General features: G+C 41.2%; 1 protein-coding gene across 1 annotated transcript in view; it reads right to left on the bottom strand.

Moving 5' to 3' along the window:
* Positions 1–24,339, bottom strand: part of UST (uronyl 2-sulfotransferase) — a gene marked incomplete at both ends in the record, with an annotated part of 149,064 nt that extends 124,725 nt beyond the window's left edge. The window contains one exon of the mRNA XM_079532422.1: positions 24,084–24,339. Within this exon, the coding sequence (XP_079388548.1) occupies positions 24,084–24,339 (256 nt within the window). The remainder of the gene's footprint in view (positions 1–24,083) is intronic.
* Between the last annotated feature and the right edge of the window lie 803 nt (positions 24,340–25,142).

Here is a 25,142-nt window from a genome sequence, read left to right as displayed (position 1 = left end):
ACGCCAAAAGAGCAGTTTCGATTATGCTCAGAGTCTTTCCAGTAATTACACATCCAGAACCACCAGTGTGGTTTACTATTTAAAAACAAACAGCTTAGCCCATATGCTTATCAAAAGGGCAAAGGAAGGTGAGCTATATAAAACAACATACCAAACGTAGTAAGAGGCACACAAAACATGGATTCTCTCCCCATTCCAAGCCTCCAATCCACATTCTTCTCTCTGCTGAACTGCTGCAAAAGTTCCTAGAACATCCATAACTCTTAACATACTTGAAAAAACAAAGCAAAACATTTTAACCACAGTATTCCAAAGATTCTTGGCATCTGAGGAGATGCAGTGCATTTTCACTCCTTCGTGCTGCCAATGCTTCCATAAAGTCACAGGGTTCTAATCAGAAACTTCACTGCCATCAGTTTTCAAAAGTACAAGAAAGAAAAAAAAAAAACCAAAAACATATATATATCTCTCTCTCTCCAAAACATAATCTACTTCATTACCTCCAGCTTTGGCAAATGCCATTGCCTCAGATCTGCAGAAAGGGCTCAGGCATGTAAAGTAACTTATGTCTTGAATTTCAGATTTCCGGTTTTACTATCACACAGAACAAGTTAGTAAGTGATCACTTTCAAATGGTAACACACTTTACAATAGCATGATAAAACCAGCTAGGACAGATGGAATCGGGTATCATAACCCAGGCCAAAGCGTCTCTTCTTGACAAAGAGGAGATTAATACTTTAGAAAAGCCAGCAAGTGCTGCCTCCCAACATTTACATCTAAATCCAGAGAGAAAGTTAAGAATAAACGCAAGTAAATAATGTTTACGTATTCTTAAATTTAGTCTATATACAGTTTATCTCCAAATCTCACCGAGTAAAGCAGAAAGTTTATTCATCCTGTTTATCAGTTCCACTGCTAATTCCCTTACTTCGGATGGAAAAAGAGGACCCACACTTAGGAGTGCTTTAGGACCGATGCAGGCACACCACCCTGTTCAACCTCTGCATCCCCGTGGCCTCGGCCATAGCTTGTAGGTTCACTGCAATACATGATGACTTTTCTTCACACATCCACAAAAAAACTAACATAAAGCCCCGTCTCTGGGGTCAAACACTCATGGCATCATGTGCAATGCCGGCTGTCCACCCACCAGCAGCCACAGCCCAGAGCAAAATTGGAAGCCTGCAGCTGATTCATGATTTATTACAGAAGGCAATGGGAACTCCGACTTTGCACACAGCTGAGGTAGGATTTGGTAGGACTGATTGAAAACCTTCTGGCTGACAAGACACAAAGCCCTCGTTTACTCACAGAGCCTTCAAGCCATTTTCAATGCTAATGTATTCAACGCTGCAAGAGCTACATGCAGTCTACAATGGCATCTCCTTTCATTCTGCAATGGTCAATCTAGGTGATTCCGTATTTACTTAGCTCACACAATTCAGCATCTCAACAGGTACTTCTGACTATGCTATTCCTAAGGCAGTCACAAGCATGAACAAAAATCACAGCCAAGCCCAAAACACATACACCACCGGTGCAGCCCAAGGGAAGCTGACTCACAGCCCTCCCACAACTTCCAGCTTTGCAGGAGATGCTCACCAAGCAATATGAACAGGACATGGCCAAAAATATTGCTACGGCATGTCCAGAACAACACTCTTCCTACATCTGCTGTTTTTCAAATACCCATATTTTTTCCAGTTGTTCAGTAATACCAGAAGCTTTTATACAAAGAATTGTATTATGTTCTTGATATCATTTCACATAACCAAAGAACTTCATAATTTGCCGAAGGCATACATATCAAAGGAATCATCAGGTTTCCAGAAAGTTAGAAGAAAACTGAGTCCAAGTATAGACAAAACACAGGAAATATGACAGTTCCAGAGCTCAGAAGCAACAGAAAAAAAATTACAAACTGAAATATGAAGTTAAAACAGCACAATTCATTTAAAAAATCCTTAAAACTTCATTTTGCTACTACCCATTTGTCTTCCTCTTTTCCTCAGCCTTGATTGTACGCCACCACCATCAAGATCACACTTGCCATTAAAACAATTTTAAGTATTTTTCACTAAAAAAATCTAAAAGTGGCCATTAAATATCAGGGTTTTTTTCCCCCCATCTGCCATTAGAATAAAAAGAAAGATGCATCTTATGTATTTATGGAATAAATGTCACATGAAATATAAAATTAAAATAAAATTTTATATAAAATATAAAATTAAAATAAAATAATTAGCTTTGTGCCCTCCATAACTGTTTCTTCCTATTTTTCTTAATTGTGAGACGCTGCAAAACAAATGCTATTGCACCCAGCAAAAACTGTGGCAATGAAAATCAGATTTAAGTGGAATACTGTGTTTGTCCCAAACTACCTTACCCAATTACACAAGAATTACTTAGGATACTATCAACTGAAAAAGACTTTCAAATAAGTGCAGTGATGCATGTTCACAGAAGACATTACTAAGCTCAGATGCCTATTTTTCTGCTTTTGAAGTATTTGTCACCACAGACCACCCTCACGCTAGTCCTTCATCAGTTGGGGAAAACACATTCTGCTGTATCATCCCATTTGTGTTCCAGATGACAGTCAGTGCTAAGGGTTATTCTTCTGAGCAGAGACTGAGGTGCTGGACACCAAAGCAGCAAGGAGGGCCGGATGCTGCCTTCCATATTCTCTGCATGGAAAGATGCTGCAGGAGCAAAGCAGGAGCAGACGATCAGAAGGCTGGAGCACCTCTCCTATGAAGAAAGGTTGAGGGAATTGGGCTTGTTCAGCTTGGAGAAGAAAAGGCTCTGGGAGATCTCATTGTGGCCTTCCAGTACTTGAAGGGAGCATATAAACAGAAGGGAGAATGGCTGTTTAGGAGGGTGGATAGTGAATAGGATAAGGGGGAATGGTTTTAAACTGAGACAGGGAAGGTTTAGGTTAGATATTAGGAGGAAATTTTTCACAAAGACGGTGGTGACGCACTGGAACAGGTTGCCTGAGGAGGCTGTGGATGCCCCATCCCTGGAGGCATTCAAGGCTGGGCTGGATGTGGCTCTGGGCAGCCTGGTCTGGTGGTTGGTGACCCTGCACATAGGAGAGGGGTTGAAACTAGATGATCATTGTGGTCCTTCTCAACCCAGGCCATTCTATGATCAGGGTCCTTCAAAACCACTGTATACCAACCTTTGCATGTTTGGCAACAGTAGCACCCAAGTTTCTAAAACAGCAAAGGAGTTGCAATTCTTACACCTTTCAGAATTGCTAGGTGCTCTGCAAAAAGCAAAACACCATTTGCTCCTGTGAGGTGTAAACCCTACACAGGCAGCTATCCAGAACTTTGAAACACAAATCAAAAACCACTTTATTTCATAATCAGAAATTAAGACAAGCCACACTCAAACGTTCTTCTGCATGACAAATTATACTGTGATAGAAAATTCCACCATTTCACTTTTTCTAAATTGCAATGTATTGTCTGAAATGGAGCTAGCAGTAAATGATTGTGCTTCTGACATGGAGCATGTAAAGTTTTAAATTATTTTTGTAGAGTTCAGAAAAAAATCATTTGTATCCTGTGCCATCTGGAACAGAACACACAATAGCAATGGAGACAAAACACTGACAGTTGTCAGTAGTAACTGATGCATGTAATACTATACAAAAACATTGGAGCTACTTAAAACCATCCTGGGAAGTCAGATTTTATGGCAACATTAAATTTATATTCACTAGAAGATGGTTAGTTAAGAGCTTCTGGCTCGTAAAAGAGATTGTGTCGAAAGTTTAACAACATCTCAATGAGATATAAAGTAATACCTTGTACACAATGCACACAAAAAGCTGTGTGAATGTACTTCATGTTTATCACTCCTTATATTTCAAACCTGTCCTATACTATAACTTAAATTCTTATAGTCACAACTTATCCTTCTGTTTTAAAGCCACTCTTATGTAGATTCAGTCACAGTCTCAACTGAAATTTAACACTCACTGTTTGCTCCTTACTTAAACACCTCCTGCAACACATAAGACCACCAAATAAAAATACATCATTAGGTCAATGCCATCACCTCAACAACTGTTTACATGGGTGGACAGTGATAGGACAAGGGGGAACGGCTTTAAACTAAGACAGAGGAGGTTTAGGTTAGATATTAGGAGGAAGTTTTTCACACAAAGGGTGGTGACGCACTGGAACAGGTTGCCCAAGGAGGACATGGATGTCCCATCCCTGGAGGCATTCAAGGCCAGGCTGGATGTGGCTCTAGGCTGCCTGGTCTGGTGGTTGGCAACCCTGCACATAGCAGGGGGGCTGATACTTGATGATCATTGTGGTCCTTTTCAACCCAGGCCATTCTATCTGGTGTTCTTATTCATTTGACTGAGCAAAGCACATGGTCTTTTTTGGTCAACGCACCCTAACTTAATAACCTCAAGGATGCTGACTGCAGAGTGCTGGACACTGACCACATACACGGAAACACGGAAGGAGTTTAAGAACCACAAAGAAGAGAGAAAAGCAGAATGCAGTTACTCTCGAAGCCAACATACTGTCCGACTCTCTTAGTGTAAAAATAAACAAATAAATAAATAAATAAATAAAGAACTTTAACCCTAAATCTGGTATAGAAAAACTTACTTACATATGCAAAATGTATATGTATAATTCTAGACTGAAAGAAACATAAAAAATCCAACAAAACAGAGTAAGTGAGGCGAGCACTGCTGCGTGGGAGCTACGCTGTTTTTCAGAGCGCAGCTGTTCCCTCTCTCGGCTCTGTTTGTGCACTAGCTGGCAGCTACCACCGACTGCATTTTTCTGCAAGAAAGAGAATGATTTTGATGCAAGTCCAATAGTAAAGCAGAGGTTATTTCTTCTCTTTAAATCACGGGGTTTTCTTGACTAAAAGTTGTGTCAGCCATGTGATGACAATCACACTATTTTTAAAATTGTGTAGGACACAGCGATCGACGTACACTTTCTGAAAGTCAGATTCAAATGGACATCCAAGTTCTTCCTTTAAGAGATTAGCAAAAGAGATATTCAGAAATTCCTGCAGTTTCAAATGTTCCTCATTGAAGCTTAAAACACTGCTACCCTTCCAAATACCAGCAATTGCCTGCGTGCTTTTAGATACTTGTTCCTGTGGTGCACAGAATGGCACATGGACAGAAACAAAAGTAAAATCTGAGTAATTTTCTCCTTTTACCCTGCAGCAATAAAAGGTTTCCTCTTTCTAAGTTCTTCTCTATCTGGATCAAAGTTGATATTTATTGACATTTACATTATGTATTTAATAATAATGAACAACTCCTACACTACTTCCTCTTTCTGATCTCAAGCCTTCTGTTTACATTCTTGGTGTTGGGGTTTTAGCTTTGGTTTCTGATAGATACTCTTTCTACAACACTGCTCTGATAATTTAGATTTCCAACTTCATTTATTCTCTCTTCAGTTTGCAAGGAAGTAACTCGAAGAAGTTCTAAGTTCTAAGTGTGCTACTTGTAAGAACAAGAAATCACACAATCATTTTCCCAAACAGTAAGTGACAATGTAAAGTATTAATGTGTTATTTTTGTTTTTTTGTTTGTTTTTTTTTTTCTTTTTTATCAAAGACACAGTGTGTACAATTATCTGCAAGTAACAGAAATGGGGCATACCCCCATACACCCAATCTCATAGCACAAGGCTTGATGGTCATTCCATGATGAAAACAGGGGCAGTTTTCTGATCCTGACCAATGAATTCACTTGTGTTTGAGTGCTAAGAATGATTAGTAATGGAAGCTGATGATTTTTCAAACATAAATTATTTTACTAAGTATGGCAACTGGAATTATATTAGGTAACTTTTTCTTGGAGCTGTGCATGTGAGAACTAAACATGACTGGTTTAATTAAACACATACACACAGGCATTTCTTAGTGCAGGCAGTTCATTAGTCTAAGTGGCTCTGCCTTACCCTACGAGGTAGGAATGTTTAACACTCTTTGGTCAAAGTACTTTTCCTACACCATAAAAATACACTGTCTTCTCCTTTGTGCCCAAATATATGTTTTTTATATCAATCATTTACTTATAATATCATATTACTGTATCATGTATATTACATGATATTATTCAAACACATCATTATGTTATCTTTGTTTGTTTTTGCTATTGCTTATACTTCTGCCTTTGGAAGATGAGGTAGACTTGAAATGCAAATACAGTGGATGAGGGAATGCTGACTGCCAGCACACTGCCATCTCATAAAAGGCTGAGAAACAGCTCTTATCCAAAGGTTATCTAAGGAAAATTTCCTGTTCCTTCCAACAGTGCATATAATTCTATAGAGCAATAAAGTGTAACATTGTGAAAGCGGCATTTGAGACAAGCATGATAAAGCAGGATTCACTTTATAGTATCAACTATAGATTCACTGTAGTATCAACACTTATCTGTATTCCCACTCCTGCTATTTCTGCTGCGTTTTTTCTTTCTCAAAGCTGACACTCATTAGCTTTAAATGACCACTGGAGAGTACTGCAGTCTTTCTTCCCTCTTACAGACGCCCTTGCTCACAGTCTCTATGCTAGCATACATCAACAATTTCTCTCAGTCAAGTTTACATCAAAGAATGAGCTGAAAGGGCAATGAAACAGCTGAAATGCTTTTCATTTATTTCTTAAGCAAGCCAACCCACCACACTAATAGAAACCAGAGAGATCTTTCACATGGCCTGCAACTCACAGTGCACATCACCACTCCCAGAGACACAAAGCATTTGACAATTTTAAGTGAAAACAGCATATGCCCATTATCTGAGAATTGCTGCCCAGTGGGCAATCTGGAGGGGAGACATACAGAGAAAACAAAGCCTCCTAAAAGAGTAAAGTACTTGATATCTGTTGAAAAGGAAAACTTAACAGGAAAGACTACAGTCTACTAAGCCACTTGATGAAAAGGAAGAGAGGAAAAGAAAATTTAAAAAAATCACTGAAAAGGAACTAATTATAGGTCTCAATTCTATCATTTGAATTATTCAAACAAATTCTTTCTCAGCATGCAGTGTCTATGTGTGCAGAGTCTCTGCAAAGATACCATGACCCAACTTGATAAAACAACAGTGGTTCTTTTAATCTTGATGCTTTAAGAGATTTCCTTTAAAACTTGCTCAATATCTTTCAACCATTGAACTAGATCTAGCTAACACACAATCACAGGAGGGCTAAAGGAAAAGAAAGGCAAAAGTACTGAAACTCAAGTCTTCCTTAACTCCAGGAAACAGAGTACTGAAAAAGAAAAAAAAAAATAATCAAAAAAACCCAACCAACAAGAAAAATTCATTCAGACAGGAATGTTTGCTAGTGCCAAATATGAATGTCATGTATGTGCTGAAGGAAATCTCAGAATATTAATGCTAATCTCAGAAAATAAATTAACACAGTAGCAATTTCTCTCTCAATTCACATGTGATTTTAAGCAAAGCTTGCTGTAATTTCTTTTAAATTAAACTATAATTGAAAAAATTCTTTGTTTTTGTCTCCTTAAACTTTGACCCCCATCCATGGGGCACCCACCTGAGTTAGATCCAATCTGCAAGAAGTATTGCTCTCATTGAAACAAACCTGCTTCAATATTTTTCACTTGCAAAGGCATGGTATAATTTCTTTTGCAACTGAATCACACTGGTGCCAGAGTAACAAAAACAAGCAGGCTTGATTCTGCCTAACCACAGTTAAGAGACATTGTATCTTCTGAAGTTAATACATCCTAGAGGCACAATGGATTTACTGTTCTACTTCCCTGTTCTTAGAAATTGCTCTCCTACTGACCCAAGAGGAAAAAGCAAACAAAGTGAGATGTAAATGGGAGAAAAGCACTGTGCTGAAAGATAACTGGAATCACACAAGAGCATTCCCATCATACCTGGATCATACCTACAATCATACCTGCATCTTCTCTTAAATTTCCTATCCACTGTTTTTCCTACACACTCAGACAGGCTCTCTAGGACTTTTGTTGTTGCTATGGAAGAACTTTGCAAAATACACACAAAAGCTAATTAAGCTATATTTCTAAAATATTCTAGTAACAGTAGGTATAAATCACTTTATTTTCTCATAGGTGTGAGGCCAACTGAACATTTAACTGTGTATTAAGATGTAAGAGCAAAATTATTACTATTTTCTATTAATCACCAGCTATATCTTTCTTTGAGAATGATGCAATGTGAGCAGAAAAACTACCTGCCCTTATAAGAAGTCCCTCCCTGGCTTTCCTGTAGGTCACTATAAGGTCCCCTGGAGCTTTCTCTTCTCCGGGCCCCAGCTCTCAAGCCAGCCTCCATACGGGAAGCACTCCAGCCCTCTGGTTGTCTTCATGGCGCTCTTCTGAACCTGCTTCAACAGCTTGATGCTCCCCTTGTGTTGGGGGCCCCTGAGCTGGACACAGTACTCCAGGCTGTGTCTCACGAGAGCAGAGCAGGGGGCAGAATTATCTCCCCTCAACCTGCTGGTCACGCTCTTCTTGCTGCAACCCAGGATACAGTTGGCCTTCTGGGCTACAAGCACACATTGCTGGCTCATCAACCAACATCCCCAAAATCCTTCTCCTCAGGGCTGCTCTCAAGCCATTCACTGCACATCCTGTATCTATGGTTGGGATTGCCCTGACCCAGGTGCAGGACTCATTTTCCCTGTTCTTCCTTTTGCTGCTGCTGTGCCTGTAGGAGCCCTTCTTGTTCCCTCCCCTTCATGTATTTTGCTAGATTCAAATTCAGGTGGGCTTTAGCTTCACTAACCCCATTCCTGCATTCTTGAGCAGTGTATCTTACAAAAATGAAATCTGAATGAAAATATGAACTTACAGAAATATCTTTTAAAAAGTATAATGAAACATTTTAAAGGAGCCAGACATGCTTACTGCTGTTGAAGATCCTGAATTCCAAGAAAGCACCCAAAAGAATCAAAGATAATTAAGAAAAAAAAATAATCCAAGTTACTTCCAACAGTAGTTCAGACCAATTTCTTCATAGGCGTGTCAGTAAAGACATTCACAGACAATCTGGCCATTTTGTGTTGAGAATTTGCATGAAGCTGATCCCAAATACTTTTGATAGTATTCTGTCTGCTACGTTATTCAACCCTTCTTACGCACAAAACTTATGAACTTCTTAATCTTTGTTTAATGGCAGCTATCTATTACCAGTGAGATGTAGCAGATAGATGACCAACCATTTTTCACCTGAGTCTCTTGAGTAAAGGAGATAAAAATCCAGTGGCAAATATTTTTATTCCTTATATGCATTCCAAATTCATTTTATAAATTAGAAATTATTTATAATAATTTCAAACAATAATTACTAATACTGACCACCATGTAGCAAGGCAAGGAGGAAAGCACATGTTTAAACAATGCATTGCACATGCATCTTTTTCACACTGATTAAGCTGGGCATAACAAAGAGTATTAATTATCTTCTCAAATAAATTCTCACACACATCTTGTTTTTTCCATAAGCTGATTATATTTTATTTTTATTATGGAAAAAGTTCTGCAACACAGCACCTAAGCCTTCCACTATCTCTGTATTCAAAAACACGCAGGAAAAAAGTTAATACTGAAGAAAAATGTAGCAGAGCTTCCTTCTGAAAATGAAAATATGGCACTGCAGACTGAACTCCAAATAAAACAAACTAAAGATAGAGTTGCATAAGTAAAATAAATTCAATAATTAAATGTAAATTCTAAGAAATTTCAATATTTGCCAGTATAATAAACTCAGTTTGGTCACACAGCCCACGTTACTTCTAGTTAAAGAAAATAAACATTAGGCCCTACTGAACTGTAATTCTCAGCAATAACTTAACATTTGTGCCACAGACAGACTGAAATTGGTATAACTCACATGAAAGCTGCTAATGCAAGCTCTGGCTTTTTAGTTGCTTAACATACACTTTCCTGAGTCTAAGCTGCTTTACTTTCCCAGACTTCTAAGCTGAAAAAGCAACTTTTTTTTTTTCTTTTTTTTTCTTTTTTTTTTCCTTGGTCAAAGAAATTGCAATGCATTCAAAAGCACACAAAAGACCATTTCACAAATTTATACTTTATATAAACTGCTCTTTGCGGTTCACAAAGAAGTACAGCTGCAAGAGTCAGAACACATTAAGCCATACATTAGTGCTAACATCACTTTGTTACAAGTATTTAAAAACACAGCAAAGGAAGAAAAGGGGGAAAAAAAAAAAGCTTACTCTTTTGCTCTTCCTTGTTCCCCCTTCAAACTTCTTTCCAATTGAGCAGGACCATTTTCCAGACAATAGGTTGGACCTGCACAGTATCATAAGCCTCTGTGTGGTAAGACCGAACACATCAAGGTATGCACTAATAAACCTATCTAGTCATGTGGACTCAAAATCTTTGGTTCTGCCATCCAGCAACCATTCCCTGCCCCTGTATGCTAATAAAGCAAATAAAAGAGATTACTAATGCTTGGCCAGTGAGCAGGATCCTGTGCAGTCAGGGATCGGGAGTACAAATAGTCTACAACAGAAGTGAAGCATGGATGTCTGAAGAAAGAGAAGAGTATAAACCATACTTGTGATGTTATTTATAGAGTATGAGTAAAGGAAATACTTTGAACCAGAGCCATGTGAGAATTGTAGAGCTAAACCTGGCAATTTTAACTCAAACATAACTACATGTTGAATCAATCTGAGCTTCTTATTTTTTTGTTGTTAACCTTATACATAAAGGAAGAGTTCAAGATTACAAAAATGAAATTTTAATCTTGAATTAGGATACAGAGTACCATGCACGTAAACAGAAATTTTTCATTTTCTGTGTGAGCCAAAAGATGATCATCCAAAAGCTAAAAGCTACCACATAAACCATTCAGTCCATCTGCCTTAAAGTTTCATAATTTTTTATTTTTCGTTTTTTTGTTTGTTTGTTTGTTTTTTGTTTTTGTTTTGCATGTGGCGTGATAATGACTCTTAGAATGAGAAAACAAACTCTCTGGTCTTTTTTCCACATACAACTCAACAATTACCTGTGAATTAAGGCAATTTGTGGATGCAAAATTTTAGCCAACTGGAGCCACAAGCATTAATAGGTAAAGCTTGCATTAAATTCTCATTGACTCTCCCACATTATGAGCTCCTTAGAATTCAAAACATTTCTGTCTTCTGCACTGATAAGGAAACATTTCTGAACATGAATATACAGCTTTTTAACTGTTGGCTCCAAAAAGCAGCTGTTTTAACATCTACCTATGCCACAAGCATTTTTCCAACAACAATAGCAGCTCTGCTGAGTAAATTACACTGAAGTGTTGAAGATAGCTTCAAAAGGCAACAAGAAATAGGCCAACTACCTCTTCAGTGGGAACAGTCTCTGTAACATGCCATTTATCACTTATCTGCTCCCCCAGTATTATTTCCATCCCTTATTCTCTCATTTTAAGCAGAATACATTAAAAGGTACGCCGTTCTAGCTTAAATAAGGAAAGAATCATCCAGCAACCTGTTCTTTTCTCATCCTATCTTTTCCTCACCCAGTTATCACTCCCTCCCACTTTCCCTTTATTTTGAGGGTCTCAAACCTGATTTACAGCTCTGCAGTATCAGGCTTCTCCTGCCAATGGGAACAGATTGAGCAAAGACTCTAAAAAGTTGTTGCTCACAGACAGGAAAATGCACGTTACCATAAGTACACAGGATGGGGGCTTTGCTAAGTAAAAGCTACTCCAGTTCAGCAGAGTTGGCTTCCAACTCCCTCGAGCCTTTCTTTTCCTTTAAAAAGTCTCATCAGAAAACTAACTCCACTGCCTTTTAAGAATACCGATGTGAGAAGTGTATACGTCCTGATACACACTTCATAGATCGCATCAACACAAATTACCACAGACAAGAGAGACAGGTTAAGTGCTGCAATAAAGGCAAGCAGAAGGGCTTCTGTATTGCTTTATAACAGTGCTTTCAGGTAAATCTCTGGCCTTCCAGGAATCCAGGAAATCATGGATCTATTCCCAGTACTGCTGTTTACCAGCCAAATGACACCAACCAAGTTACATGCCCCCATTGCATGTCTTACATATATATTTTTTAAGGGTTCATATTTAATTCCCTCTTTGAAGCACTGGATGGAAATTGCTATGTGAAGGCAAAAACAACCCCAAAAGGCTGTACTCTCATCAGTAGTCACAGAGAAGAGAAGAGAACACTTGGCAGCTTCCTTGTCAAAGCTGTGAGATTTCTTGGTCCATGACATGAAGCAATAAATTCTGAGGGCTTTTGTTTGTTTGTTTGTTTTTTCAAGAAATAAATGTGTCATTGATACAATAGCTCTATGCAAACAGTTTTAATTACAGAGCAGTGATGGAATGAACAAATCCACTGTGTTGGGACAGCTCTTACCTTGGGAACAGTTGAGCTAACACCCCCCCCCCCCCCCCCCCCCCCACAAGCTTAGTAAGATTAATCAAGATTTTACGAAGGGTTATTTCCTTCTTGCACCATGCACAGACAGTGCAAATGCCAGCATCAAGCCCAGCAGCACAGGATGCTGGAACAGGCAGAAAAGTCCACCAACCCATAGGGAGCCCCACCACGTAAAATTCATTGAACACTTCACCAATGTTGCATGCTCACACTACAGCCTGACGTGCCTTACTCTTGAGCCAGTGGAGTGAAAAGCAGAATAGCAGTGCCAGCTATGGTATCACAACTTACATAATGAACTGACTGCATGCAAGCTACTGAACACCCCACCCAGTAATAAGATCCAATTACTGTCAATCTCAGCACTATTGGAGCTGAGGTCAGAAGGTGAAAGACACTATAAGCAATACAAAAATATTTCAGCTTCTAACATTCATAACCAAAACATTCCAGGGAAAAACTGAGGCTGTCAGCTGTTTCCACACAGCACAGTGCAGAAAGCAGAGACTGCTGAGCTACAAAGAATCCCAGAGCTTTCTCAAAGTTTGCCTCATTGATGAGACAAGAAGTATAAAATTCAAATGAGAGGAGAGAAATACAATAGGATTAATAGAATAAAGCTGTTTATCGGGAGATAATACAACTTATGTTAAATTTGACTGACTCACCAGAAAAATTTTCCTGAATGGATGAAATTAAGTGATTGGTTTTGCTCATTATTAGTGCAGCAATGTGCAAAGCTTGCAGTTTGAGAAGGAAGCAGTTACTTCTTCAACTTTCATTTAATCACACTTCTGAGAATGGCTGCTTCACACACACACAAAAGTAGTAATATTATTCAGTTTAACAAGAACTTCAATCAGCTAAAAAGTGATTCAAGAAATAAATAAGCAACAGAATACGCAAGCACCTGGTATCTACTTGATACCAGGGATTGATTTCTCCCCCACACGTGCTGAAAAAAACTTCCTAGGAAGCCTGTATTTTTCAAAGGACATCCCTATTACATTCCCAAAGTCATGTTCTGTTGTCCAGAAGGAGCACTATGTTCTTCCTGGTACAAGAGAGACATGGACATAATGGAGAAAGCCCAGTGAAGGGCCAGGGAGATGATGAAGGGATTGATCACATCAATGTAGATGTGATCCCCTGGTCTCAACCTGAAGAGAAGATACAGTGAAGATGGACTTCTTTTTGGTGGTATCCAGTGCCAGGACAAGAGGCAATGGGAACAAACCGGAACACAGGAGGTTTCCTCTGAACTTCAGACAGCACTTCTGCACTGTGCAAGTGATGGAGCACTGGCTGCCCAGAGAGGCTCTGGGGTCTCTATTATTACTACTATTCATTGCTTACATATACTGCTACCTCTATCAGCCTGTTGCACAGATGCAGTGATTACCAAAATGACACAAGTGGACATAAAATCCAAAGAAACAAAAGCACAAGGAACTACAAGTGGTAAAGTTTAGGCACTGCTGATTTGTTTTCATTCATAATTTACTTATTGTGATGTCTTCCAACTGTCAACAAGAAAGAATCTGTACATTTGTATGGGGAATTCTGTTAGGAAATACAATCAGCTGCACATACTTAAGGATCTGTGAAGTCAGCAATTTCACAGCCTTTGTCTTAAAATATCTGTTACAACATTTTAGATTATATCACAATTGTTTTTGAACACCTTTTTCATGGAATTGTAAGAGTTACAGAGAAATAAACATGTCATCAAATCCACTCATCCAGCAGTGACAGATATTCCCTGCAGTGCTATTTTTTTCCAGTGCTTTATGTAGTCCTTACTTAGAGGTACCATAAGTACTGAGGTTTCCATGACCCACTGACATCAAGTGATCTATCAATCTAAAAATCTTGTAAGTTCCAGTCTCTTCAATCTCTTCTCTTTCCTCATCATCACTTCAGAAGCCTTCCACTAGTCATCAATCGATGCTTTCAAGTCTAAATACAATGATGACTTAGATTCTTCCCACCAAACTTCACTCATTTCTCTGTGCACAAGTCAGGTACTCAGATGTCAGGTAGCCCTATTTATCCTTTGGAGTTACCTCTCCCTCTCCCTGCTGACTTCAAAGGGAACCTCTGAAAGGAGAAATCCTGGCCTTATGAACAAGCCATTTTCAGTCTAAATCTCACGTAACCTTTTCTGATCAAGGCTAACTTTGTATCTTCTTTCCCCTGCCATTTCTCTTCCACTCAATGTCTGCTGGGCACGGTACTGTCCAACCTGAACGCAATTTCTACCTGTAAACTCATCAAACTTGTTCAGAAGAGGCCTACAAACATCCTAGCTCTAAGACTTTTCTGTGTATTTCAAAACACACAGTAAGCATATTTCCTTGCTTTTACGAAGACAAAAGCATAGACAACTTGTGGGACATTTCCCCTAAAATCCCTACATATTATTTTCCAGACAGATTCAGATAGCTCTTTGCAAGATGTAGGTCAGACAAGAGAGGAAAGGAAGCTCCTAAGGAAAAAAAAAAAAAAAAAAAAAATAGCTTTGGAAACCAGAAATCACTAAATGTGGTCTGGTGTTGCACGTGACAAAAAAACTGGGCCACTGAATCTCAACTCAAAGATCTGCTATGTGCTAGCAGCCTGGTGACCTTCTACCAAACTACGTTATGATAAGTTAAAGTTGAACCAACCATTCATTGGACCAGCAGTAGTTTTTAAAATGAGCACGCACAAAAGCAAGAGCAGAACCTTACTTCTCAGATCTGGCAGACACGCTTTACTTCTTTACTCAAACCACCAAGGGCTCCATGATCTTCATCCTCACCTCATGATTTCTTCTACCCCAAATCATTAAGTGTGACAGGAAGAAAGCTTTGGCAAGCACCCAAATGTCTGTTTCGAGAGCATTAGTATTAGAAACCCTAATACATACCTAATCATTGTACTTCCACACTCACAAACAAAACCAAGCATTTATTTTCTGCACAATGGGGCCTGCTTCCCCCACTGCAACTCTGAAAAGCAAGACAGTAAAATAAATTTCAGGCAAATAATTGCTCTCCACTTCCTACTGACCCCTCCGTTCTCCAAACATCCTCTAACCCAGATTATAAAACAAAGAAAAACAAATACCCCGCTATATAAACGTAAGCTATATTTGAAAATCTACTTGCCTGGTCACCAGTAATAATGGGAAAACTCCTTAGTGAAAAATCGTGTGTCATCATTTTCCAGTGCTTTCATTAGAAATTTAAAACAATAAAGAAATACAACCAACAAAAAAATAAAATAAAATAAAATAAAATAAAATTTTTGTTTATGCTCTCAAGCTATTGCTGCACCAGACAGATGAGGCAAGAAACTTAAGAGGCAAGAAACTCCACTGCCCACAGGCAATGACCAGCAGTCGGTGCTCAACCCTGGTGTTTCCTGTCACCGTAATGGCAACAGGCTACAAATCACCTCTCTAAGAAGAACTGATCATACTTGTTTTATGCATCTATCGCCAGCCATAATGAACTGGAAGCAGCTTACTGATTAGCAAGGGAGACTAGCTGAGAGTGGATACCTCAATCAGCAGACAATGTGTGGGATATGAGTACTAGAGCAAGATCCAAGGAAGTACCTAATTCCCATTAATTCCAAAGCAATTCTCATCCCTTTCTTGACCTCATGGTACAAACAGTCAAACTCTGGACCCTTGTAAGCCTTGGCTCCTAAATCCACCACCTCAAACGTAAAACAACACAGAGAGGCAGGCATGGGGATCTCCTGCCCACCTAATCCTTCATGAAATACAATGAAATTTGGAATGGCTGTGACTATGTCCTTAAAAATTATTTGTCCTAAATAACAACATGGTTTATTTTCTTAAGTGTGTTCATCCAAACTTGGATGAACACAGAGAGCAGCTATTTGTTCTGCTGGCTGTGCTTCATAGCAGCGGGAACACACAGGACTTCCTTTCATAGCTGTGATTTAGAGCTGTACTTGCAGGGGGTAAGCAGCAGGTGCATAGTCACAACTTCCAAAAAAAGTATAGACAGACTTCTTTTTCTAGTCCATGGGATATACGTAAGTAAATTCTTAAAAATCACCTGCAAACCTCATCTTCACATAGAGGAACAGCTTCTACACCAAAATAATCATCAGCACTCTTCTTGAATGGGTTATTTCCCCACAGAGAGAAGGGCTCTGTGCCGCTTACGTGTCTCAAAAAGCTGGGGTTAACATTACACAAGAAAAAGCTCAAGTGACTTCAGCAATTTCAGACTCTTTCTACCCACAAAAATACTAGAAATATTTTTATTTTCTGATATATATATTTTTTAATGACAGGAGCAAAAGAAGAGGTAGGAAAATGAATCAATTAGAAGCTGGAAACAGAGGATAGAAAAAGACAGAAAAGGATATGAGCACTTAAAAAAAAAAAAAAAAAGAGAGAGAGAGATGGAAAATAAAAAGGTGGTATTCTTTTTTATATTTTCACCCCACTGTGTTTTATTTCCTTCAGGCTTTTGTGCCAGAACTGTCCTATGATCTAATTTGACCTGGTCAACCATTTTACAGACTGTTAACCACCAAAAAATCATGCCTCTCCATTATACTTTCATCATATGTTCCATTTACTGTCACTACTGATCCTGTCATACACTACTGATTTCAGAATAGCTTGTATCAGGAATCAGTGCAGTAGAGCTAGCACAGATGTTAATCTCAAAGCATTTAAGTGATTTTTTTTTTTTTTTTTAAATCAGGCTTTACATTCCCCATAGCTATGTGTTGAAGCCTTTGTATGAATTACTTTTGCTAGAAAGTCTCCTTTCTAACATCTTCTAATGCATATCATTCTTTGTCAAATTCAAAGCAGAAGCAACTCTCTACCTTCCTAATTTCATACAAAAATACAAGAGCCACTCCATCAATCACTTTTTTTCTTCCCATAACAGCCAGTTCTTTTGGCTGTATATTCTGACAGCAAAAAATGCTTGACATTCACTTGAGGTGAACACAGCTTGAAGAAACTATGCTCTTTTCTTTTACTTTTTGAAAACAAATTCTAAGCATCACCAAGAAGTAAAAGACTCAGTTACATTCCTCTGAACATGAAGCCTTTGATGTGAGGGCATATATACAGAACTGTTATAAGCTGATGCCCTCTGATGCGACTGTGGGTAACAATTACAGCAATAACTCCTGGAGCAAAATGGCACAGTCTGCAGCAATGAACAGCAACGATACCCTTAGAAGAATAAAGCAGCTGGACCTCTAACCGCCTTAGCCTACACACAGCTGCCATACAACACTGTCCTAACGCTTTTGAAAACAACCCAAATGCCTCAATGCCAAACAATAAAGATACCTGTGATAAATCCTATTAGGTATTTCTATGGCTACCGCTGCTGTAGTATCTGAGAATGTAATATTCTACTAAGCATTTATTTTCGTATGTCCTTTGGCAAAAGGGATTAAACAAAGATGGAATTAACATCCAACTTGTTCAAAGTCACATGAAGAGAAGCCATAACTGGGAACTGAAGTCTCATCCACCCCCCTGTGTCCAAGTGTAGCATCCCATTTACTCCGCAGATGCATCCTCTCTAAGGTGTGTATATCTCTCTGTCATATAATCTCAAAATAAAACAAAACTAGATACATTTTGAAGAAAAACTGCAATAATATTCCCTCTCATCAGAAAGTGAATTAATCTTTTCAAGGTCGAAGACAAAGCTAAAAACATGAAACAAGTATACATACAGCTGCATATACAACACCTGATTTCCAGACTCAAATTTAACTTTGAAAGCAGAAAATAAATCTCTGAATAAATACTGTCCAACTTTCCAGAGATATTTAGAATATCACGATCACGTATTCACACAAGCTTAAACAATTTTTGCTATGACTTCATTGTACAGAGTTTTTAATGGCCGGGCAGAATAACATTCTGTGGTTACGTAGTCCAGTGACATCTACATCCTTTCAAAAAGAAAGGGATCAAGTCAGTCATAAAACAAAGGGCATTCTGCTTCTCCTTAGACTATTTGACAGCATTAGGTAGAATGTTGTTAATCTTACAACTGAACAAGCACTGAATGATGAGCAAGTCATGCTCATGAGCCTTTTAACAAAGTCTCAGAGATGAAGAAAATCTTTTGTTTTGCAAAAAAGCTCATTTATAAGACGAACACTTAGCAGCCTATCTTGAAATACAAACTTACTCTACTGTGAAACAAAAATATTTACCACACCACAAGAGCAAAATTAGGAAGCCCAAAGAGGACAGAAAATGAGGAAAGACATAGCTACAGACTTGTCACTTTTGTTCAAAATCTCTCTTTTCAGGGCTTTACGAAGCAATTTCTAAACTGAACTTTCAGTTACTTGTAATGTTAAGGAATTTTAGAATGTAATAATTTCTAAGTGCAACGTGTTCTTAAAAAAATCTAATGAAAAGCAGACAAAAATCGGAGTGCTTACAAGTACTGAAGAGCTCTTTTGAGAACACTACAGCTGTTCTTGAAACAATGAGGAAAAATACAGTTGCCTATAAGAATCTAAGCAGGGCCTTGTTAAAAGCATATCCACCTGAAAAACAGGTATTGTGTAACGCCGTAAAATAAACTTCACCCATACAGGATGCTGCCGTTCCTTGAGCGTTTTTCCTATTCACATGTCTGATGGGCCTTCAAAATTGACAAGTTTGTGGAAAACCATATTCATAATACATGAGTAAAAACTGGATGAGACAACTCTTTTTGACCATTAAAAAAAAATCAGAATCAGTCTACTTACAATCCAGTATGCTATGTGCTTTAACTCTAAGAAAGCTTGCCTATTCTGAACACTTCCATCATTCTGAGCTAAATTCTGAGCTTTCCATCATTGAGAAATAAATGAAATATTACTAGAAAAGGAAAAAAAAAGTAACACTTTTTTCTTCCCCCTCCAAAAGGTTAGAAACAAAACTTGTATTAAACACATACTGTCAGCCACTTCTACTGTTTCCCTTGCTTCTCTCTTTACATGTGGACAGGAAAAAGGAAGACACAATAAATAAGTAAATAACCAAACCCTACATTATAATAATAAAAATAATAATAATAATAAAGCCAATTCATACCACTTCAATGATTTTTTTTTTTTTTTTTGGGCTTAGTTTAGAATAAGATTTCTGCTTCAGTGTCCTCAAACACTCAGAAAGATATCCCCTTCCGCTGCTTCCATTTGGAAGAATTATGTTGTATCCAAAATATAAACATAACTCCTCTTGTGACAGCTTTAAGCCTACAATGCACATCTCTTGACCAAAACACTTGAGCACAACTGACTGAAGAGTGAGAGTGGGGAGCAATTCAGAGCTTGTTTAAAGAACGCAACTGGACACTCTGTCTCACATGGGAAGTGCTCAGCACAGGTCATTTCCACAGGCAATCAAACCCTGACATCAACCAGTGGACTTGTTGGCAGTCTCCTGGGGAGTTCAACAGGGGAAATGATTTAATTGACATGAACAACAACAACGTTTGCACTGCAAATACTAAAGATCAAAAGGCTTTTTCTTTTTATTGGCCATGAGAGGGCTGCTACCAGCCCTTGGAAATACTCATTTCTGTAATTTGAAGCATGTCTGTATCACAAGCCAAAGCTGGGAAGACTACAGCAGCGCAAAAAGATGGCAGTTCCAGGGGAAAGGAGTCCCTGGTGCCTTCCCCAAAGCCACGTGATTGTCCAAGATTAACAAGCTCTGTCCTATACATCTTGCAGAAGATTCTCCTCTTTCCTGGCACTGTGTTTAGAATAGCAAGCCAGAGTTACCTTGGCAGAATCATAGCAAGACCTCATAGATGTTGTGTAAGTCCCAATACTCCAGTTTATTAGTGAAAAGCCTAGCTGTTTTTAAACTTTCTTATTTTTTGGAGCCCATAGAGGGTCCAGGACTGGTACACACCCTGACACAGTAAGTTTAAACCGACTGGCAACAGACTTGCTTTTATGAAGTCTCTTCCAAAGATTCTTCAGAAATAACCCACTAACACCCAAGTCCCCACAGATTATACACTGAAAACCAGAACACTACATCTCTCCCAGTGGCACAGCTAAAGCATGAAACTTGACCCTGTTCTTGTGAACCACAGCCAGCAAGGACAACAGAAACCGGCAGCGTTCCACAGGCCCTCTTTCCTATTAGAACTGCTATGAGCTTGAGTTCAGAACAGGATAAATAAAGCACTACAGACTCCTGCCTTCTGATCTCCCCCATTTTCCCCATATGACTCTTCTAGACTCTTACTAAAGAGAAAAGACGGCAATGCAAAGTGGAAATACTGAATACAGCTACTTGCTTCCCCATGCAAGCTGCCATCACATTTTTCCAACCATCCCAGTCAGTACAACAATGCACAAAGGGAGACAGATATGGACGAAACACCAGTGAAGTTGGTCCAGGAGGACAAGAATTACTAGTAGTTAGAATATTCTAAAAATACAGTCATCTGCCTCCCAAACACATTCTGCCCCACTAAAGGAAAGTTTAGAGAATTAGCAAATCTTTACTTAATTCATTTGAAAACAAACTAATTCCTTCTCCTCTCAGCTTATACAGAACAAAATGAAAGCTGTTCAAGCTCACTGTTTTTGCTCTGCCTACATTTTCCTTAAATCACACGCTGGTCCAATGCAAGTGTGACTTCCATCCTGACTGCTATTGAAGTTTCGTGATGTTACAATGCAAGCAGGCTACTAACAACGGACAACCTGTAAGGAGAAATCTCTGTGCTGAGAAAAATCATGGAGCAGATCCTCCTGGGAGCTATGCTAAGGCACACGGAATAGAGGGAGGTGATATGCAATAATAGCATGGCTTCACCAAGGGTAGGTCCCATAGCCAACTTATGGCCTTGTGTCAATGAACAATGGAAGCGCCAGCGATGTCATCCTATGTGGAATGCAGTGAGGCCTCTGACACGATTCCTCGTAACACCATTCCCTCCATACTGGAAAGATATGGGCTTGATGGATGGATTGTTCAATGGATAAGGAACTGGTTGCAAGATCATACCTAGAAAGTGGTGATAAATGGCTCAGTGTCCAGATGGAGATCAATGACATGGAGACCTGCTGGAGCATGTCCAGAGGAGGGCCACAAAAATCAAGTTATAGATATACCTGTTCATTGCAGGAGGGGGTGTACCACACAACCTTTAAGGGTCCCTTCCAACTCACACCATTCTGTGATTCTGTAATGCTCTTTCAAGTTCTGAGGCAAGAAACAAGCATTCCCTGCAGAGTAACATAACTAACAGTGAACAGCACACTGAAACTTGCAATGCAAATTAAAAAAAGCCAGACAAGATGACCCCCTACACTATGAAGGCTGCAAAATAATTAAACAAGTAAATAAATTTTCCCCTTGGTCAATTCTTTCTTGGTTCTTGTAGCTTTAAAGGCAGTTGAAAGATTCATGTACTGCAAACACAGTTTGCAAACTGTTTCTTTCTGTTAGGGGACTTAAATCTTCACACCATAAATTGTGGCTTGGAAGTACTGGAAGGAAAGAGTTGCTTGTTCATTGGATCCGTGGCTTCAGGAGGAAAAAACATTTCATCTTCTTTAATGTCATAAGACTTGACTAGTCAAGCTCTTGTATAAAACCCACATATTTAGAGTTTGGTGGTTAGCATGACCAGGTGTCTACTGCCTATTCCTCCAATCTCTTCTGTTAGTCCCCCAGAAGGCAACAAGCCTAACCGGTTACAAATATAAGGTTGAAAAATTACAAACCTTGCCAGTTGGATAAACCAAGGAGTACAGCACTGTTCTTGCAAAACCTACACTAAGTGGAAAAAGAAAATCTTAAACAGTGTCAACGATATGATCCTCTTTGCCGATCCAAATGCAGCAGTGTAGCTGGGAAGTGTAAAATAGCTTTAGAAAATAATGCTCAAATGTCTTAACCATTAAAAGTTCATTTTCCAAAGAATACCACCTCCTTCCCCAGTAGTTCCTCACATTTAGGCACATACAATAAGAGCTTTTAAGCACCTGAGGAGCTCCTCCCAACAAATGGTCAAGTCCCAGTGTCTTCCAAACTGGCCACCCGCAGGCCTCAGGATGCTTTCCAGCAGAGACAGCTACAGTTCTTCATGCAGCAGATCCCACTTTTACAGCCTGGATCCCTCAAGACCACAAACTGAGAAGCTGTCTAACAGTGTGCTCCTCGCAAACTATTTGTGCACAGTAGTGTTCATCCTTGATGAAGATAAAATTCAAAAAATTGGGACCAACCTTGCTTTGAAAAATAAGTATCTGTACTCGATCCAAATAAAACATCAAGCAATTGTATGGAATACCTACTTACACCTTGGTGGAAAATTTGTCTATTTCCTCTTTAGTGTAGGAATTTCTTCATAACCAACACTAAATTAAGAAAAAGGCAGGCAGTAAAACCCAAGCCAAAATGGCAATACTCTGTTGTGTTTGGGAAGCAACATTCAAAGTGCTCCTTCTCCTGTTCTGACTTGAACCTCCATTCATGTTTTTATCCACTTTGAGCAGAACAGCAGAGGATGGACAGGAAGAGATTCCTGTTCACGTGTCCCTCTGACAAAACAGAGACAGCTTGACCTGAGGTGCCCAGGATTTCAGCTACTGGAACTCTGGCAGGACAGGCAGACCTCACTGGTCTCCCTCACATTGCATTTTTTTCCCTAATACCTATCTCATCAACATTTGCTGTGTTGCAACATATGTCTGTTGCCTCTTGTCCCACTGCTGCACTCCCAAGAGGTGCTTGGCTTTGCCATGCCATCAGCTGGTGACTGACTGCTGGGCTCCTTTTCCCTTAAAGAAAAGCAGAGTTCGCACACACAGCTGCGCTCCCAGGACGTTCATAAAACACATGCAGACTAATGGATTTTCAGCTTACACTTCTGAAATACAAGTGCTGCGCTTTACTTTGCAATTTGGTTGCAAAGTAACCTCGTCTCTTACGGACTGCCTTCGCAGACAATCAATACAGAGGAGCTAACGCGGTATAAACTCACACCGCAAACTACCCCTAGTAATCCTCTCATCCGGAAAACCCCTCGGTTTTTGTTCCCTGTTTGAACGAGCCCGGCCACTGATCGGTACTGACCTGACCTCGAGGAATCACACTGCTTTCCACCACTTCCCCGTCAGGCAGGGAAGTAACCCTCAGCAAGGCAGAAATCGGGCACGTAGCGAAACTCCGGTGCCATGTGTCATTCGGTTTCTGTCCGACCGCTCCCGCACACACCTGAGCGCGGCAGCCGCTCGCACCCACCCGGACTTCCCCGTTTGTAACCCGCGGGCACTGCGCGCAGCGCCCGTCCCGGCTCCGTAGCTCGGAACGGAGCTCGCGCGGCTCCCACAGCCGGAGATGCGTACGGCCGGCGGGCAAACAAAGGGGCATCCCCAGCCACAAAGCCGTTCCGGATTTAAGGGAAGAGCCTCAAAGGAGCTCTATCTTACGTTAACTCGGGAGAGAACCCGCTCCCGCCACCCTCCTCCCGAGAGCCGCCTGAGAGCTGCCCCTTCGGACGTGCGGCGATGCGAGGCAGAGTCGCCGCCGCCGACGCTCCCCGTGCAGCCGGGCCGGGAGAGGAACGCGGAGAACCGCAACAAGTGGCCGCGCTGCCGCGGGCCGCGCTTACCCAGATAGTGCCGCAGGTCCAGCAGAAAGTGCGGGGGTCCCCCGTTGAGCTGGTAGAAGAGGGAGCCCACGCAGAAGAGCAGCAGGGCGGCCATGCAGAAGCCGTAGTCGCGCAGAGAGAGGAAGGGCAGCAGCGAGAGGGGCCGCCGCCGCTTCCAGCCCCCGCCCTGGCTCGGGCCCCCTGCCGCCGCCACTGCCGCGGGGGGCCGGGGCGCAGGGCAGTCCCCGCCGCCGCCGTGCTGCTGCTGCTTCTTCATGCTACCCCCGCCGCCGGCTCACGCTGCCCGCCGGGCAGGGCGCATCCTCCATCCGCCTGCTCGGCTACGGCTGCCCGCGGCGGGGAAAGTTCGCGGTGACTCAGGGGGCCCGTCCCGTCCCCATCGCCGGCTTCCCCCGGTCCCGTGCAGGCGAGAATCCCGGCGCTGCGGCGGCGGCTGCTGCGAAGCGCCGCTAAGGGGAGGGGAAGAAGGTGGTCACCATCCCGCTCCCTGGGGCTCCTCTCCTCCTCCTCCTCCGCCGCCGCCGCCGCTCTCTCGCTCCCTCTCTCCGCTCGGCCTCTCGCTCCGGTGTCAAGTTACAGCCCCCACTTCGCCGCCGACGGCCTGCGGCTCGCGGCCGAGTCGCGCGCACGGCGCGGCCCCCGCAGCTCACCCCGGCCCGGCCCCGCCGTCCTCCCCGGCCCGCCCCGGCCCCCGCTCCCGCCGCGCGGCCGTTGCCTCCTCGCGAGCGACCCCTGCGGGCACCGCCGGGCGCCGCCAGCCTCCACGGGTCACCTGCCCCGGCCCACCCCGGGTTCGCGCGGGCAGCGAGGCGGATCCCCTCGGATGTAGCTTCGCGGGAGCAGCGGCGGGGCCCGGGCGGCCCAGGGGAGCGCTCTGCACCCGATGGGGGCTTCGTGCTCGTGTGAGGGATGAGAGAGCTTGTTCATCGGTTGCCCTTCTCGCTGTCCTGTGACAAAACTGATTTCTGCTGGACAGGGGACTTTAGACAAGTATGGAAAATCACCGAATTCAGATCACTCAGAACCTCAGTCTGACCCCCTCTGCATGTGGCTTGAGAT

The sequence above is a fragment of the Tetrao urogallus genome, assembly GCF_951394365.1.
Source record: "Tetrao urogallus genome assembly, chromosome: 2".
NCBI classification, from domain to species: domain Eukaryota; kingdom Metazoa; phylum Chordata; class Aves; order Galliformes; family Phasianidae; genus Tetrao; species Tetrao urogallus.
The sequence above is the reverse complement of the archived record's forward strand: the minus strand, read 5'-3'. Positions and strand labels throughout refer to the sequence as shown.